Below are 19,111 nucleotides of genomic sequence, written 5' to 3'. Positions count from 1 at the left end.
TCATGATCCCATTTGGGGTTTTCTTGGCAAAGATATTGGGGTGGTTTACCATTCCCTTCTCCAGTGCATCCCCTTTATACAAACGAGGAACTGAGGTAAACAGGGGTTAAGTGACATGCCCAGTCACTGGGGCAGCTAAGTGGATAGTGGATAGAGTGCTGGGTCTGAAGTCAAGAAGACTCATCATCCTGAGCTCAAATCTGGCCTCAGACACTCACCAGCTATGTGACCCTGAGCAAGTCACTGAACCCTGTTTGCCTCAATTTCCTCATCTGTAAATGACCCAGAGAAGGAAATGGCAAAGCCCTCCAGTATCTGCCAAGAAAACCCCAAAAAAGGTCATGAAGAGTTGGACAGGGCTGAAAAATGACTGAACAACAAAGACTTGCCCAGGGTCACATAGCTAGCAGGTGTCTGAGGTGAGCTGCCCTAGGTGCTTAATCAGTGCTTACTGACTGATTCAGAGGTCCCTTCTTGCTTTAAATCAGTGGTTGAGCCTGTGTGTGTTTGGGGGAAGGGGACAGCCAAATAGCAGAATTGTGAGGAAAAGGAGGCAGAAAGTCTAAATGCCTTTTTTAGAGTTTTGGCAGGGAAGGAGAAAGAGGGTAGCCAGTCAATAAGGCCTTATTTATTCAGTATGGCCTATGTGCCTAGGATGGTGCTAAGCACTGAGTAGTCAAGGGAAGGGGAAATGTGAGCATTTTAGCAGGTGGACAGAGAAGGAGCCAGTAGAAAAGGAGTAATACCGTGGACATTTATTAAACACCGCCTGTGTGCAGAGCAGCTCCACATTTCGGGCTTTGGTCCTTTAATAGTTTTACAGTCTCATTGATGTGGCTCCTTCTTCCAGAGATCCAGATTGCAGCCTGTCTGTGCCCTCTCTTTCTGTGGAGTCCTGATGCATGACCTCCCATCTTTCCTCAGCAATGGGGTTCATTCAATGTTCTGGGGGCCTTGCTCTGGATTTTGGCCTTGGCTAGTGGAGCTCAAGTGCTGGCCACTGGTTAGTACTCATTCTTCCACAACTAGCCTGCCATCTTGCTTCTCTGAGCATGTTCTTCCATCACTTCTCTTGGTCAGTTCTTGTTTGGTAATAAGAGGCAGCTGGTGGCTTTGTGGATAGAGCACTGGTCCTGGGGTCAGGAAGACCTGAGTGTTCAAATCCAGCCTTAGACACTTCCTAGATATGTGACCCTAGGCAAGTCATTTAACCTCTGAATGCCTGACAAAATGGATCCATTGGAGAAGGAAATGGCAGACCACTCTAGTATCTTTGCCAAGAAAATTCTACTTGGGGTCATGAAGAATCGGACATGACTGAACAACCACCAAATGAGTAGCAGCCTACTCAAGGCTATCCAGAGAGATGAATATCTCTTTGAAGTCCTTGGAGTGAATTCAACTTGAATTCTTCAGAGACTTTCCTGTCCCATGACTGGAAGCTGGACAGCATCAGGAGAAGAGTGTAGTTGTTAAAGAGGGGACCTCTGTTATAGACACCAACAAGCATTTTTTTAAGTGCCTGCTGTATGTCAGTACTAGGGATAGAAAGAAGAATAAAATGGAGCTTGTGATCCAGGTGGGTGAGCCAACATGTACACATGTAGGGCTACATAACACAGATACAAGATAATTTGGGGGAGTGGAAGAGTGAGTAGGGCATGAGTAAATGGAGGGATTGGGCAAGGTTCCATGTTGAAGGCACCACTTCATTCTGAGTCAAGGATACAAAGTGGAGGTGAAGAGGGATGGAATTCCAGGTATGAGGAACAGCCAAGGCAAAGGCACAGAGATGGGAGATAAGTGTTGCATAGAAGGTACAGTAAGTAGGTCCTTGTAGCTGAATCATAGATATGTGAAGTGTGTGGAAGGGAGACAGAGGAAGAATGGAAAAGTAGGAATGGCCAGGTTATGAATTGCTTTAAAAGCCAAACAGAATGTTTGCTGAGGATGAATAGAGAGCTCCTGGGATTTACTGAGTGGGTGTGGCAGGTGATGAGATCAGACCCATGCTTTAGGAAAAGCTTTGACAGCTGTGTGGATAAATTGGCATAGGGAGAAACTTGAGGCACCGAGAAGGCTATTACATACTGGAGGTATGAGTTGAGAGAAGGGGGTAGATACCTGAGATTTTTGTGGAGGTAGAAATGTCAAAATTTGACATTTGGTCTGAGAATCAGGAAGTTCTGAGTCCAAATCCTACTTTTAATGCTTACTATCTATGTGATACTGGGGAAGTCACTTCCCTTTTCTCTCTCAGCCTCAATTTCCTCATCTGTAAAATTAGGATAATAATAGTACCTACTTCAGAGGGTTGTTTGAAGGATCAAATGAAATTATATGTATATGTATATAGTGCTTTGCCAGCCATAAATCACATGCTTCCCCTCCTATCATTATTATTACTAATGAGCTGAATGGGTTGAGGATGGCACCATGGTTGTGAACCTGATATGTTAAAAGGTTAACAGTACATCCTGCAACAGAAAAAGGGGAGCTTGGAAGAGGGGAGGTTTGGGAAGCAAAGGCAACAAGGGCTGTTTTAGACATACGGAATTTTGAGATGCCTCTGGGGCATCCATTTTGAAATGTCCAATAGGCAGTTGGCAGCATGAGACTGCAGCTCAGAAAAGAGCCTAGGGTTGGAAATATAGATCTGGAGATTATTACTATAAAGAGAAAAACTAAACCCATATGAATCAATGAGGTCACTAAGTTGATGAGGTCTCAAATGATTATAAAAGACAAGCAGGTCTCTTGCTTTCCCAGAGCCAAGAGAGAGAAGATCCTGTAGAAGAAGGGCTCTAAGCAAAATGGTGGATGAAGACAAGGTGGGAAATGTGGCTGTGTGTAGAAGGACCATCTGGTCTTAGACTGTTGAAGTTGAGGAGACATGGGGGAAGACAGATGTTCAAGGTGTGGAAAAGGAGAGATGAAGATTTGAGGACCTCTGGTACTTCAGCAAAGTAGGAAGCAAGGTCATCTTGAGGTGAACATGAGGAGAGGCGGTTTGGAAATTCTTTGGAGAATATGACCAAAGTCAGGTAACATCGGTGAGGTCAGAAGGCAGAAATTTGCAGTATGCTCATGCACTTCAGCATCATTTCTTCTGCTTGGGAGCAGAGAGTAGGGGCAGCTGGAGATCAAGGGAGTGAGAGTTTGTGAATTGGGAATGAGTGCCTCCTTGCAATAGTAAATCACAGGGTTAAGACTAAAGGGAGAGAAGGAAAGCCAGGACAGGGCTGATGGATGGGGAAAAGAGAGTTCCTCCTGGGTCCTGAGGTGTTCATAGGTGCTGTGAATCATCAATTCTTACAGCTGGAAAAGGTCATCTCATCCATCTCTGAATCTCCCTGTTTCTATGCAGGGATTCATCAAAAAATGAGGATCTATTCATTTTCTAAAACCATCCAGAAAAAGAGAATGCAAAGTGAAGTTTGGGGAATGAGCAAGTGAGAGACATTCTTCTCTGAGTCTTGAGGGAATTCTGAAGACGAATACGTGACTGAAGCAGCTGCAGGAGATAGAAAGGCAGCCAGAATGTGAGGAGGGCTGAGGGGGAGGAAGGCAAAACCACAAGAGTCTAAGCCTGCTGGAAAGGAGAGAACATGGAGACAGTGGGGGAAATGAGCTGTGACCATTTGATAGAATGGTTTAATAATAGATGTTTAAGAGCTGCTGGCAGGGAAAGCAAGAGATTCATTGATTATTTCTTTAGGAAGGGAGCCAGGAGAATTTCTAGGTTAATCTTAGTTTAATTTCAATTGGGGGTTAACTAGTCTAACTCTCATTTTACAAAGGAGTAAACTGAGGCCCATTTAATTAATTAATTTTAAAGATGAAATGATAATTTTTTTCAGTTATCAGAAATTTGCCTTTTTTCTCTCATATCTCCCTTGTCTTTCCCAAGAAAGCAAGAAGGAAGAAAACCTATGTAGTCAAGGAGAGATGAGCAAAACAAAGTCTTGTATTGGCCATATCCAAAAACATGTCTTTTTGTGCATAGTTGTCTTTCACCTCTCTGTCAAGAAATAGGCACGTTCTTCATCATCTCTCTGGGGGCCCATTAAAAAAAACAATCAACGTTTGGCTTTTCTTCTAGCCTTCCGTGCCACTCTTAGCCCTGCCATCCTATTCCTTTCTTACTCTCACCACCTAGACTTGTACCCATCTGCTGGGAATGAGGAGCTAGAGTGCCTTGGTGGGTACCAAATGCTTCATCTATTCCTTCTCCATCATTTTCTTTCTCTTCTTGCTCCATGCTGGACTCCTAGCTTTTCCAGAGCCCCAGGTTGCTTTGGAAGCTGAGTATTCTCCATGGAAGATAAGCCTGAAAGGAGATCAAACTATGGGGGAAAGAAAGGAGCCATAGTGACTTGGTTTGCTTTCTAAGTCCGTTGGATCTTCCTTTTTGAGTGCCTTCTGTGCACCAGTAGAAAAGATTTAAGCAGGGAAAGTCCCTGTCCTGAAGAGACCCCTGAGTCTGCTGGCTGTTTCCTCCTTTCTTTCTTAAAAGTTGTGCTAGGTTATAGGCTCATAGGTCTTGAAGTGGAAGAAAGCCCAGACCACTGAGTACAATCCCCTCGTTTTGTAGAAGAGCAAAAGTGACTTCCCAAGGAAGTCTGGTGGAAATAACCCTGGCTTTGGAGTCAGGAGGACTTGTTATCTGTGTAGCCTTACCTGGATTGTGAATTGGGTTGGATTAGATAAAATGAATGTTGATCGGTTTGGTTGATTGATTGATTGAGATGGTGTCAGAGATTCCTTCCAGCTCTCTGAGTCAATCAGTCAGTAAACATTTATTAAGAACCTACCATGTCCCAGGCTTGGCTAAGCACAGACTTGGGTTCAAATCCCATCTCTGTCACTTCATATCTGAGTGACCTTGGACAAGTCACTAATATCTCTTGATCTCAGTTTTCATATTGTAAAAATGAAGGGCTTCTTCTAGCTGGCTGGTGTTTTGAGCTTGACCATACCCATAAAGAAGAAAGTCAGTTTGTGAGCATTTATGAAGCTCCTGTGGTATACTGTCTTCCACACATTCTGGAAGGATACAAAGAAAGGGCAGTTTATGATTCATGCATGCACGGTCCAAGAACTAATGAGTCTGTCTGGAAGGACAGAGCCTTTGTTCTGACTTTGGACCAGTGACCACTTCTCTGCTGTTTCTCAGTTTTCTCTTCTGTCAAAATGCAGTAGTTGGAATTAAAATGCCAGCAATTTCCTCACTTCCCTCCCTCTTTCCATTGTCATTTCCTTTCATTTCTCCATCCTCTTCCCCTCCCTGTTTTGCATCTCATTTCCAAGGAGCCTTTCCCCCTGGGCTCTGGAGCTCATCTTTCCCCTTCTGGATCCTCCCAGTCTTTCTGGATTGTTCCCTTCATGATCAGACAGGTCTCCCAGAGAAAAGGAAAAAAAGGAAAGCTTTTTCTTACCTCCAAGGCCCCTGGGAGTCACCCCCATCCTCTTCCTCTGCTACTTCTGCTAAATTTCTTGGAAAAGTCTTCACATGTCATGCTCCTTTCTTATCTCTCTTATCTTGTGCTCATTCTCCCGCTCTGGCTTCTCCTCCTTCCATCTGACTGTCTTTGTCAGTCCAATGACCCAGGCCTGCAGTGCCAGATCTGACGCCCTACCCCCTCTCCATCTTCCTCAATCTCCCTGCAGCATATGACCAGGTCAACCTCTCCTTCCCTGAAACCGTGTCCACAGTCTCCGCTCCGGAAATAAATGAGACACAGTGTTGACAGTTAACTATGACTGTGGGGATCCAGAGGGGTTATTGAATCTCTCAGTAATCCAGTTTCCTACTTGGTCAAATACTGTGAGGGTGCTGCTTGAAATAAAAATGTCCTCTAAGATTTACAATCGCAGTTCTGTGAATGACTTACCCTGTTGGTGCCTCCATTTCCTTCTCTGTAAAATGAGACAATTGTTGGTCTAGATACCTCCAAGGTCTCTTCTAACTCTAAATCTGTGATTTAGTTACTTAATCTCTCTGGGACTGAGGGGATTAATTGGAGTAGATGGACTCTGAGGTCCCCTTTGAGCTCTAAATCCCACAAAATTGTGATCTCATGAGCTGGTGGAATCCTACAGAATCCTTTAAGGGTTCCTGGAATAATCCAGTCCAATAAGTATGTTAAACACCTACTGTGTGGAAAGTACTGTACCAGGATGCAAAGACAAGGTAAAAGGAGTCCTGACCTTTAAGGAACTTCTATTCTCCAGACTCAAAAATCACCTCCTCCCCAAGTCTCCTAGCCAGAAATCTTCCTCCTTCTGGCCCTGTGGCAGTTTGCTTGTGTATGATGTGGATACAAATTGTGCCCTAAGGATTAGTAAGGGTCACTTTCCCAGGTTCTCTGAGGGAGTTTGAAGCTCATTCTGTAGCCCATCCTGTAATTGGAGGGTATCCTAATGCCTTTTCCCCCTTTTCTTGAAATAACATGCAACTTGTATCGAAAGAATGGCTTTTGTCCCCCTTGTCCTGTGTTCCCTGTCCTGTCTTTCATCTTCCTTATCCTGTGTCATGATAACTTTTCCTTATCTTGCAAGCAGTCACTTTCCTCACCTTGTTTATACTTATCCTGTCCCTAAATCTCCAACCCCCATAAGAAACCCCAAAATTACATCATCATCCTCCAGGCTGTATGGCTTTCTGTCTGTAAGTCTGGATTTTTTCCTATGTCAGGGCCTTTGTTTAGCTCCTTGCTAAATCTCAGGTCCCTGTGCTTTCATGTCAATAAAGCTTCCATTAGCTAAAGAGAAGATCTAAGTGAATTCTTTCGTATCTGAACCAGCTCTCCTAGCTGGCACCTCAAGAGTGAGCACTATCACGTTCCTCCTTTATTGTATTCATTTGCACATGGATCTCATCTCCCATTCTAGACTATAAGTTATTTGAAGGTGGACCTCAGTAGATTCCAGACTGTGCCCAGCACAGTGCCTTGCTAGATAGAGATAAGGAGAGGGGGAGGTCAGGCCTCTGGATACTGGTGAGATTGGCCAGCCCTTGCTAAAGCATTGACTGTTCTGGGAGGGACCAGGGAGGAAGGTTTGGAATATGAAATAGAGCCTGCAGACTGGACTGCGTGTCATTGAATCAGTACATTTCTGCACCAGGGATAGGAGAGAAGGGGAGGTGTGGCCCCTCTGGAAATCAGAATCTAGCTTTTCTCTAGTCAGGGCACAAATCTGCTCTCCTATCCCTCTTCACATGTTTCAGGCAAACCCAAAGCAAAGCCTCCTAGCATGGGCCCATTCCTCTTGCCTTATAACCTGGTCTAGTTATGGTCCTCTGCTAGTCGGCCCCTTGGTGCTCTGAGAAGCTCACCATGGTTTCCCTTCCTACTGGTTCAGGCACCTCATCTGAACAAACGGTTAGGACAAAGAATGATTTTCTACCTGTTTGACTTGGAAGAATACATGCAGACTCTTATAAGTACACACAGCCCAGGGGCTCTTTCTTGTGAGATCTCTGTCTGGCCACTGGTCAGAGAACAGTCATTTTGGGAGAGGACATTCTGGAATGAAAAGTAGGATTGGGAAAGTATGAGTAGGGTTGGGTGTACAAGATGATCCATAGCCTATTTTTCCATTCAGGTATTGAACTTTTTCATGTGGGAAGCCAAGGACTGAATGAGTGGTCATGAGGGCCCAGCAGACTTTAGCCATGAGTTTAATCCAGAGCCCCACAGAAGCAGGATTGGTCTTTCTCCACACCTCAACCTCCTTCATTGAAGTCTTTCTTTTCTCTCCCCCTAGATCGACAAGTACCTTTATTCCATGCGGCTCTCAGATGAAATGCTTAATGAGGTCACAAAACGATTTAAGAAAGCTATGATAAATGGCCTCTCCAGAAATTATAATGTAACTGCTTCTGTGAAGATGCTGCCAACATTCGTGAGATCCATTCCCGATGGCTCAGGTAAGATGGCGGGCATATTATGGAAGAGTGTGTCAAGGGAGCACAAATAGTTAAACTTTAAGATTTACACATGTGTCATGTTTGATCTTCAAAAACATCCTGGGAGGTAGCCACTATCATTATTATTAATTATTATGGTTCTCATGTTACAGATAGATGGGGAAACCAAAGCCCTGAGAGATTAACCTAGGAAGGGTCTAAGGCAGGATTCAAACACAAGTCTTCCTGACTCTTAAGTCCAGTGTCCTGGCACATGGCCTTTACCAAAGAAGTACTTTCATTGTGGAGCTCTGAAGTATTGAGGCCAGTATAGGGACCAGTATAGGAATTCTTGACCTCTTCCCCAGTCAGATCACATGTGGGGGCCACATCTCACAAAGGACATTACAGTATGTCTTGAAGAGGGTGACCCGGATGATGAAAGGGGCTTAAGAAGACTAGGCTGCACTGGATTGGTTGGAAGAAGCAGGGGATATTTTGCGGGGCTAATAGAAGGCTTAGGGAACCGATAGCTGCCCTCAGGGCTTGTTCTCAGAGGGCAGAAGCAGAAAACAGTGAGAGTTAGAAGAGAAACAGGTATGTTGTCTGATTAAAAAAAAAAAAAAAAGCTTTCTAATAAAGCTGTCCAAAAAGGAAAAGTGTGTCCCCAGAGATTGTGCCCTGTCCCTGGGGGGAGGTCTCTGAGCAAAGTCTACACGACCTCTTTGTTGGATAATGCAGAGAGAAATCTTCTTTAGGTACAGGTTGGACCAGCTGACCTCTGAGGTCCTGGACTCTCTGGGATTCTAAATAGACCTGGGGCAAAAAACAGTTGAACAAGGTGGGGACTGGTGATGGTTGCAGCAGTATACATTTCAGTATTCATTTCAGACAGTCATGCCTAGGGGGAACAACACTCCTTAGGAGAGGAAAGCCACAGTGATCACGAATCTTAGGAGTGTTGGCCAAAGATCAGGGGAAGAGAACTGGGTCTTGGCACAAGCCAGAGGAGAACTGAGAGGTCTATCCTGGTTACCCACTTTAGGACGTACTTCATCTGTAATGTCTTCCTAAGAAGTGGCCCCCAGAACAAAACACAGGATTCCAGGTGTGATCTGACTGAGGCAGAAGCCAAGAATTCCTAGTTATGACTCTGATCCTATGTCCTCTAGGGTTCCACAATTCAGGGATGGCAATCTGCCCATAAGAAGGAAGTATGTCCCACCAGATATTGGTGCCCTGAAGCAAAGCCCTGATTGCCTCACCTCAGTTACAGCTTTGAATCACTATTGTTGATTTCCTTAGTCTGAAAGTCCACTTACGGGCTCTTTGGAGAGTAATTCTTTCAGTTTTCTAGACCTCCTTCCAGTGTACCAAATAATAAAAAATATCTCACATTTACTCAGCACTTCAATGTTTTAAAAAGTACTTTCCTTCCAGAAAACCTGAGGGAAAAAATATTTCACATTTACCCAGTTTTAAGGCATTAATTAACAAAACACATTTCCCTAAGCAATTCTGAGGGAGACCCTGTAAGCATTATTTATTCCCATTTTCTAGGTGAGAAGATGGAGGCTTAGAGAGGGAGAATGACCTCTCCTCAAAGCTAGTAAGTGGGACTCTAGGATGCCCAGTCCAGGCTGCCTGGCCTGAGTGGTCAACTGAGGCTTAGAGACTTAAGGTGACTTGTCCAGGGTCATGTGTTTAGTAAGTGTCAGACCTGGGGCTTGAACCTGTGCCTCAGACTTTTCATCTCATGATTTTTCGTCTCTGCTTCACTACTTTTCAAAATTTATCAGTCTGCCCTTGACATGAAGTCTTACCTCTCTTGAGGAGACAATTTCCCTGTTCACAGGTGGGGGCTTTAAAATTATTTTTCCCATCATCTGAATCATCAAAAAATACAAGCATTTCAAGCTACAAAGGAGGGCAAAGGAGCTTGTTATGTATGGAAGCATTTACTTCTCTTCTGTTTTTTCAAGTATCTATTGAATAGTTTAAAAAGGTAGTAACTAGATTGCCCGGTTTGTATGCCCTTCAGGGCTTCTTTGTTTTGCATCTGTGGATTCTTAAGAGGTTTTATTGATCATTCCTTTTGTGCTTCTCCCTACCACCCCCTGCATCCCCCTTCCCCCCACCATAAACAATTCACCTCATGCACAGGCTGTGTCTGAGAAGATAAATCTACCCAGAGTCAGGAGGCAGGCCAGAAGAGCCTTCAGGAGTCACTGTATTGGTTGGAGTCTTTCAGGTTTTCTTCTGCGGTATTGTAGAATAAAGGAGGCACAGTTCTTCGGGCTTGCTCACTTTTCCCAGCATCAGTTCATGTAGGTTTTCCCAGGTGGGAACCCCAGGCTTCTGTGGGATCTGCTCAGTATGTGGACACAAGATCACCTGAAGTTAGGAAGGAAAAGACAGTCATGAGATCATAGATCTGGATCTTAGAGGCCAAGGACCTAAGGTCCCAGGGAGGTCATGGTTTGCCCAGAGTCTAATAGCATGAGGCAAGATTTAACCCATTTTCTCTGTTCCTCTCAGTGGCCTCACCCAGTCCCTTCTTACCCACTAGGTAAGAGAGGTGAACTCCCCCACAATCCTGTTAGATTTTTGCCCTTCTTTGAGAGGGGAAGGCTGGAGGTGGACGAGGGCGGTAACAGAGAAGTTCTCATGGTTTGCTCTCCTGTGGCCTGACCTATCTGGGAATCTGCCCTTCCTACTTTGTGGAGGGCATCCTGCCCTGTAATGAGGCAGACTCCTGGCCCCATGTGAGCCACCCCTGGTCATTTGCAGGTTCTGGAGCTGCAGAGATGGCTAGACAAATCCTGGGAAGGGCCTTCGAGGTTCCTCGGGGGATGTTCTCTGAATTTTCATGCCCATCTGCCCCTGATTTTCCTCTCCCTCTTCTGGAGCCTCTGGCTTTGAACGGGTAAGAGACACAGGAAATGAATGTCAGGAGGAGTTGGGCAGCAACTACTGCTGCCGCTTTAGTGCCCAAGGCACCAGACGGGTCAGACCTGGGAGCCTGCTGGGACTTCCTCTTCCGACCGCAGCCTGCTTTTAGCCTGAGTGCTATGAGTCTGTTCATCAGAACTGGATGAAGGGGTTGCAGCCTCTCTGTTTACTCCTCCTCCCGAGTCGTTGAACAGTGTTTGTGTCTAGGGCACAAATTGGCATTTTCATCCCTGGCATTACTGTGGCAGCTTCGATATCAAGCTTAGACCCATCCAGGGCAGTCCAACAACCAGCTATTCCAGTGGGAGGCAGCTTGATATAGTGAAAGGGGAATTCCAGGGCCTGGATTCAAACCCCAGCACTGCCACTGACTTCTTGAGAGGCCTCAGGCTGGGCCTCAGTTTCCTTGTTTGTCAGTCCCATCCAGGTCTGGCAATCCTAGGAAGTCCTCCATGTTCTGGGCACTGGGCTAGATGGATTAACCCTCAAACTTTGCCTTCTGAAGGAGATGTGCAGACCAAGACTACACTAGATAATCAGAGAGAGGGAGGGCACTGGAAATTGGGGGGGAGGGAATCAGGAGTGGCTTCCTGTAGGGGATGACGCATGAGTTAAGCCTTGATGAAAGTCAGGAAGTCTAAGAGACTTGGTAAATTCCAGAGAACCAGGAGTACAGTCTTGATGAGACAAGAGTCCTTTTGTAAAAAAAAACAAAAAAACAACCCAAAAAACAAACAAAAAAAAAGCATTTTGTTTGAAGGATTCTGGAACCTTTATCCCCCGCAGGACTAGCCCCTTTCTGTAGGAGGTAAGCCTGAGAGGCAGGAGAAGCAGCTGCAGTGGATGTGATTGGCCCTAACAAAAGTCACCTGATCTCCACTTAGTGAGAGCAGAGAGGGAAAGACGATACCTCCCCAAGGTCACCCGTGTCTAGTGCGCTTTTCCCCCTACTCCCTCAGGATATCAGAGCCTTTTCAGCTGTGACAGGTGCAGCCTGGGCAGGGCTTTGTCCGAGCTGAGGAGCACCTGTCTTTATGCTTAGGACTCAGCTATTCCCCATCCGCTGGCTCCCCTCCTCCCATGGTTATCAGGGGCTCTCTTCCTAACCAGAAGGCCCCTGGTCTCTGGAGGCAGGTAGTCTGGAGCTTAGAGGCATGATCGTGGGATAACAGTCTTACTTTGGAAACAGTCACTTAAGGGTGCACTGTGACTCCAGGTGGCAGCAGTCAGGGGAGGAAGAGGAAGAAGAGGGTGGTGGTATTTTTTTAAATAATAAGTTTTTATTAATATTTTCAATTTCTTACATTACTATGTAAGTTCGTCTCTCCCTTCCCATCTCATAGCACAAATGGTATTTTTTAAGAGCAGAATAAAATGTCACCACAAGTGGTTGATATATTAAAAGTTCAAAAATATGAGTAATGTGTGACTGACCACCTGTGGACCTCCTATCTCTCTCCCTCACTCGAAGGGGAGGTGGAGTAGGTCTTCTCATATCCCTGAAGCATCTTTTGTAAGAAGTCACCTGCATTCTCTAACTCGTATATCCTGGAGTGGACCTGGCCAGATTGCAGTGAGGCCTTGAAGCCCCCTAATCCCCCCATTTTTGGAAGATTTTCTAGCCCCTTTGGTCAGTGTGTGTGTTCTGCAGCCTCCAGGATGGGGCCCCAGAACAGTAAGTCAGATGGTCCTGTTCTACTTCTAAAATATTAATCACAGCTCCACACAGAGTAATTAGTCACCAACTGAATTGGTGTTAATCCCGAAGCACCCAAGTAACAATTGAAACTAAATGTGGAGAAATTCCCTTCTTAGAGAGAGGGCCAGGGAAGTGTCTGCTCAGGCTTTTGAGTGATAGAAACAGTGATAATAATAACTGATGTTTACAGAGCACTTTTTAAAGGTTTACAAATATTATCTCATTTAATTCTCATTGTACAGATATAGAAACTGAGGCTTGGAGATAAAGTGACTTGCCCAGGGTCACACAGCTGGTCTGTGTGGGAGTCAGAAATAAGACCAGGTCTCTCCTGACTCTTGAGTCCTGGGCTCTTTCTTAAATACTTTCTGTGAGCCAGGCACTGTGCTAAATGATATAAGAATTTTCCTCTTCTGTGTTCTCATAGGACTTATTGTCCTTGCAGAAAGCTTTTCAATTCCATGTAGACTTGTCTGGATTATTACAATGACCTCCCAGTTAAATGAGTCACCCTGCCTTAACATTTTTCTTCTTTTAATCCATCTTGTGCTCTGATGCAGAATGATGCTCCTTAAGTTTGGATTTGACCATGTGACTCCCCTGCTTTACCTACAGCAGCTGACCTGTCCAGGGAACAGTGCCTGAGATGTAGAAAAGGTGCCGTTCTGCATTGATAGAGGGAGGTTCAGTCTTCTTGTCCCTGTCCCCTTTTCCCCACCATTGGAAGTCTTGTATTGGAGACCAAGTGGCCATTTGTTGGTGACATTGTAAGGGAGAGGCAACTGAGGAAGAGGCAGGAGGCTGGTTGGTATCCAGAATCCCTTCTGACTCTGAGATTCTGGAAGTTTGAGGTGTTGCCAAGAGCTTCAGATGGAGATGTTCAAGGGACAAGTGAAAATAATAATAACCAACATTTATGGAGCACTTTTAGGTACTTTAATCATCTCCTTTGAACTCTGTGATAGCTCTGCAAGGTAGATGCTACAGGCCTGCTTGTCCTCCTCTTAGAGATGAATGAATTGAGACTTATAGAGGTTAAATTCCTTGCCCACTGTCACACAACTAATAAAGATCAGAAACTGAATTCCAACCCACTCATGCTGACTTAGAGTGTAGAATCCTAACCACTGGACCATGCTGCCTCCCAAAGTGGGACTTTTTAGGGAAAAAGATCCAAAGATAGAGATAGAAAATATTCATTGGAAAACACATACAAGAATCACAGAGGATGAGAAGGCATAGAGGGGCAGCAATCAGTGTCAGTGAAGGGAGTAAATAAAACCATTCCTCTCTGGAGTTTCCAGCTAAAGTGGTCATAGAGGGCCTTACATCTTAGGAGCAGTTAGTCTGGTGGTCAACTTTTAGAAGACAGGGACATACACTTTCTTTAGGGAACTAATCAGGAGGTGAGCTATAGTGAGGCTTCCAATGTGAGCAGCTGAATTTCTAAGCAGAGCAAAGGTAGGCATTTCAGAAAGGTAGCATTTGTTTGCACTATCATCCAGGGCTGACTCCCACTTGAAAAAGACATCTGTCCCAATGTTTGTTTTCCATTATGGTCTGCCTGCAGTGACTGTCATTAAAAAGTGGAGAGTTGCTAGTGGCCCTTCAGATGGTTTATTTAATAAATGTTCTTGTGGAAGTCACTCTGGCTTCAGGGCTAATGGTAAGTGTTGGAAAAGTAAGCAAAAATGGGTGCATTTTCAAGGGAATGACTGTAAGGTACATTGGTAGGAATATCCTAACTCATGGCCAGAGTTGATGACCTCTGCCTCCTGGACTCGGGTTTTTAGGTTTCCATACCAAAAGAAAGGGGCTTAATATGGAAATATGTCTACATGATTACACATATATAGCCTATGTCAAATTGCTTACTGTTTTAGGGAGGGGGAAGGAGGGAGAAAATTTGGAACTCAAAATTTTTAAAAATTAAACATTAAAAATTGTCTTTACATGTAATTGGAAAAAATAAAATACTACCAAACAAACAAAAACAAAAGAAAGTGTCTTCAGGGATGAAATACCTTTAGAGCCAAAAGAGACCTTTGAAGTTATTGAGTCCAGCTCCCTGGCTCAGAAACCTTAAGTGACTTACAAAGGGTCGCATGGCCAGTAAGCATCAGAAGTGGATTGGAACTCAGACATTTATAATTTCAAGCCCAGTACCCCCTAGCTGAGGTAGTCAGAATGGTAGAAAGGAAACTGTAGTAGATTCCAAGATGGTAGTTGTATTAAATGAAATTGGAAGATTCAAAAGATGTACCTGATCTTTTATGTTTATTTATTTTATTCCGTCCAATTAAAAAAAACAACACAAAAATATCCATTATATATAGGACAGTATTCTTGGAGCTGGGGCAATAATGGCGATTAACAAGGAATTGTTCTTATGCTGGCTGAGGGGAGGGGGAAGAGGCATTGTAATATGGATAATCTGAGGAGGAATTGAGTGCAAACAATGGAGGGATATTTATTTAGTTTCAGTTTTATTCACTCAGTACAATGGATCTCAAACTTACTAGCTACAGTGACCATGGAGAAGTCTTGATACCTCTCTTTGTTGTAGGCAACTAAGATTGTAAATTCTAGAAGATTAGCCTGTTTGTATTTGTAGAAGGAGTTTTCACACCAGAGATTGATTCCCTGAACTGGTCTAATCACAAATCTGCACCAAAAAAAAATTTGTAGAGTGCTATTTTCATAGCCCCGTGAGATATGCAAATATTTTGCAAATGGAAATTATTTTCCCTAATATTTTGAAGTCAGTACCTGCTTACTGTTTTTCGGGCACTGTGCTAAGGGCTATGGGTAGAAATAGAGGCAAAAACACCCATAACCTTCCATTAGGTATCTAATCTAGTCCAACAAGGATTGCTATATGCTAGGCAATGGGGATATTAAAAAAACAACAACAAAAACAACCCAACCCAACCGTTAAGAAGTTTCCATATGGGGATATGTTGTTATTTGAGAAGAGAGAATCCTAATAACTGGGGGCATAAGGAAAAGCTCTCCACATTCAACTATAAAATGAGTGTGGGGTACTAGATGAGCTGCATTAATAAAGCTGCATGTGTGTGTGTGTGTGTGTGGAGGGAGAGAGAGAGAGAAAGAGCAAGAGAGAGTGAGAGACCTTTTTTTTGTATCACTAGAGCTTAACATGATGCCTGGCACATAGGCACTTTGTAAATGCTAATTAACAGACTATGGGCCCATGTTACCATCTCTAGCACATATGCAGATTCTGGAATGAAGCTTGTGATACTATGAGATGGAGGGGAGGTGGGAATGCCTTCTAAGCCTAGAGACCGTCCTGCTCAAAAGTATGGAGGTCAAAGATGGAGTGTCAATTCAGAGAACAGTAAGTGAGCCATTTGGACTGGAACATAGTGTGGATGAAAGGAGTAGTAATATGCAATAAGCCTGGTAATGGTAGAGTAGAACCAGATTTTATTGGCCTGAATGGACTATGTGGTTGATCCAAGATGGTGACTCTTACCAGCCAGTCCATCAACAAACAGTGAGTACCTGCTGTGTGCAGTGCACCATCCTTAGGATTTTGGGGACTACAAAAAAGTTCAAGATGGTGTCCCTACTCTAAGGTGGCTTCCAATCTGGAGATATATCTATATCGGAAAGTAATTATAAATGAAAACTTTCATTCTTATCTTTGTTTCTCCAGTGCCATATAAAGTAAGCACTCAAATGTTTAGTGAGTGCCCTTTGGTGTGGCACAGACAATCATTTCAATGTCATGCCAGTCTCTGCCTTTAAGAAACATGTGCCACCTTTTTGTTTTGGCAAGGAATCCCTTCCCTGAGGAACCAGGGGAGGCACAGCCTCAGGTTTGGAGGTTATTGGGTTACTTGTCTCTGATGGTATTTGAACAGGTTCACAATAGATTGAACAGAGGGGCTGGCATGAAACAAAGCCTTCACCTGGATGAATGGCTGAAAGCACTTTTCCTCCTTTACCAATTTAAAATGTCCTCCCCTTTCCCCGCCTAATGAGCCATCACTTATCACAGAGAATTAGAAAAGAGAAGAAAAGCAATTCTGCAAAATTCATAGATACTGAGTCTGACAGTAAATGTAGTGTGTCACACCCCTAGACTCCCATCTCTGACTGCAAAGAATCTCATATTGCTTCTGGGAGATCAAACTTGGTCATTAGAATGACCTGGAATTCAGTTTCTTTGCATGAGTTCATTTCTAATACTTCTCCTACACTGTAATATTATATGGCTCTGCATCCCATCTCCTAGCACTTATTTCCTGCATGACTTTAGGCAGAGAACATCATCTCTTGATCTTGGTTGTATGACTTGTAAAGTGGAGATAATATTGCCTATACTGTATCCCTCCTAGGACTGTTCTGAGAAAATCTCTTTTCAAAGCAAGGTAAATCAATAGGACTGACCCAGAGTCTATGCCAGTAGAGAATCACCTTGGACAGCTCCTCCCAAGCTAGAAAGACTTTGATTCCCCAGCCTCCATCAGGGAGGGAAAAGGAACCCTTGACTGTGAGTTTTGTTGTCAAGAAAACAGCCTAATAATAATGACTGACATTTAATCACACTTTAAGGCTTATAAAATGCATAACCTTCCACCCTGGTCTTCCTGATGCCTAGTCCAGTATTCTGTCTATTAGCTCTTCACTGCCTGCACAGCTCTGGAGACGGGAGAGAGAGAGTTCAGATCAGATTGGTTACAACATAGAATGGATGGAAGAAGAAGAAAACTGAGCAAAAACTCTTCAAGTATTCTCCCTAGGCAGAACAGCAATAGGGATTGTCATGATAGGATGAATGGGATGACTTTTCTCAGGACTGGCATCTGACATGACACTTTTTATTTCTTAAACAGAAAAAGGAGATTTCATTGCTCTGGATCTTGGTGGGTCTTCCTTTCGAATTTTACGAGTGCAAGTGTCTCATGAGAAATATCAGACTGTTCAAATGGATTCAGAGGTTTATGAAACGCCTGAGAGTATAATGAATGGCAGCGGAGTCCAGGTGGGTAATCCTCCACATCTCCACCACACCCCTTAATCCTTACAAAGGGGAGGGGGGTGTTCAATTAACAGGCATTCATTTTCTTCTCCCACCCATCGAAAAAAAAAACCCCAAACCCTCACAATAGATATGCATAGTTAAGGAAAACAAATTCCCATATTGACCTTGTCCTCCATCTATGTGTATGTGTCTGTCTTTCTGTCTGTCTGTTGGCACCCTGAGTCCATCTCCTCTTGCCCTAGCTTTCCATCCCTAAGCACTGGTCCCCTCCTACACTCTTTCTGTGATCCAGCACTAGCCAGTAGTGAGCCACAGAGCTGCCATTTGGCACTGGTTTTACCCCCAGCACAGACCAGTCTGGGCCAGTTCTGGGCCCTCCCCTTGTCCTGGTGCACAGCTCTCTTTCAGCAATCCCTGAACTGAAATGTGATCTCACACACTCCTGGCTAGACTCCATCCCCAGTGTCTGCAGTCTCCATCTCTGTCTCTCCAGCACATCTGGGCTGGAAAAAAGGCTCACTGTGTTTTTTTCCTTGGATCTCCTGATCAGGCCCCAGACTATGTTTTTTCTATCTTTTTGGAGTAATTATAGGAGAAATCTTGGCTGTACTTCCTGCTACTCCCACTGTATTGACTGGTCTTTACTCATTAACTCTTGAGGGCCAGCTCTCCATCAATGTTACCTCTGACAAAGTCAATTCTTGGGTGTTTGGATCAAACAAACAAGAAATCCTCAGTAACCCTGGGTCAGATGAGCACAGATCTCTGTGATGTGTCTCCAGAAACACAGAACTAAATAATGGATGAACAAGTATTTATTAACATGCTTAGTACTTGATTTATTATTAAAGGCTTACTGTCTGCAAGGTAGTGAGCTGGGGAATGGGGATATTGAGACAAACAGTTTCTGTCCTTAAGGGCTTATATTCTCTTATACAGAAAAATTTGTCCAAAATCAATCTTAGTTTTAGGAGGGATGGAGAGGTGGGAGGAGAGGTGCTAGAAGCTGGAAGGAATCCAGAATGGCTTCCTGGAGGAGGAGGTGGTGACTAAGCTGAGCTTTGAGGGATACCAGAGCTTCTAGAGAGAAGCTTGCAATGAAATGTTCTGTCATTACACTCAGAGTCTGGCTAGGAATCAGAGGTTTACCCAGACTGCCAGGTGGGAAGCCACCTTCTATGTAAGCAAGTGAAAGCTGAGCCTTTTGTTGAGCCAGGATGGGTGTGTTAAGGAAATACTGTGTACCTTGTAGGGAGAGGCATTGGTGCCCTTCACTATCTCAGGGGCCTTCGGGAACTTGGCACAAGATAGGGGCCACTTTCATCTGGTAGCCTCAGGGTTATCTGGAGAAATGCTCCTCCCATATGGATTACTTCCACAGAATGACCTGTTTCCTGCCTCCCCATCCCCACCCTCCTCATTCACACTCCCCTTCCTCCTCACTCCTAGCTCAGATGCTGGAAAAACTTTACTCACAATTAGAACTCGCCCAAAATGGACAGAACCTCTGTAGATAAGGAGTGGATTTTCCTTT

General features: G+C 44.2%; 1 protein-coding gene and 1 long non-coding RNA gene across 3 annotated transcripts in view; one reads left to right on the top strand and one right to left on the bottom strand.

The window, feature by feature from the left end:
* HK1 (hexokinase 1) overlaps positions 1-19,111 on the top strand; it is a 131,098-nt gene that overhangs the window by 63,952 nt on the left and 48,035 nt on the right. For both annotated transcript variants that reach the window (XM_072628756.1, XM_072628757.1), the window contains 2 exons: positions 7,771-7,933; positions 17,429-17,577. In XM_072628756.1, the coding sequence (XP_072484857.1) occupies positions 7,771-7,933; positions 17,429-17,577 (312 nt within the window). The remainder of the gene's footprint in view (positions 1-7,770; positions 7,934-17,428; positions 17,578-19,111) is intronic.
* On the bottom strand, positions 9,595-11,655 carry LOC140517465 (uncharacterized). The gene is made up of 2 exons (XR_011971592.1): positions 10,475-11,655; positions 9,595-10,306 (listed from the first exon to the last, which is right to left on the bottom strand). It is a non-coding gene; the product is annotated as an uncharacterized lncRNA (long non-coding RNA).

The sequence above is a fragment of the Notamacropus eugenii genome, chromosome 1, assembly GCF_028372415.1.
Source record: "Notamacropus eugenii isolate mMacEug1 chromosome 1, mMacEug1.pri_v2, whole genome shotgun sequence".
Lineage (NCBI taxonomy): Eukaryota > Metazoa > Chordata > Mammalia > Diprotodontia > Macropodidae > Notamacropus > Notamacropus eugenii.
The sequence above is the reverse complement of the archived record's forward strand: the minus strand, read 5'-3'. Positions and strand labels throughout refer to the sequence as shown.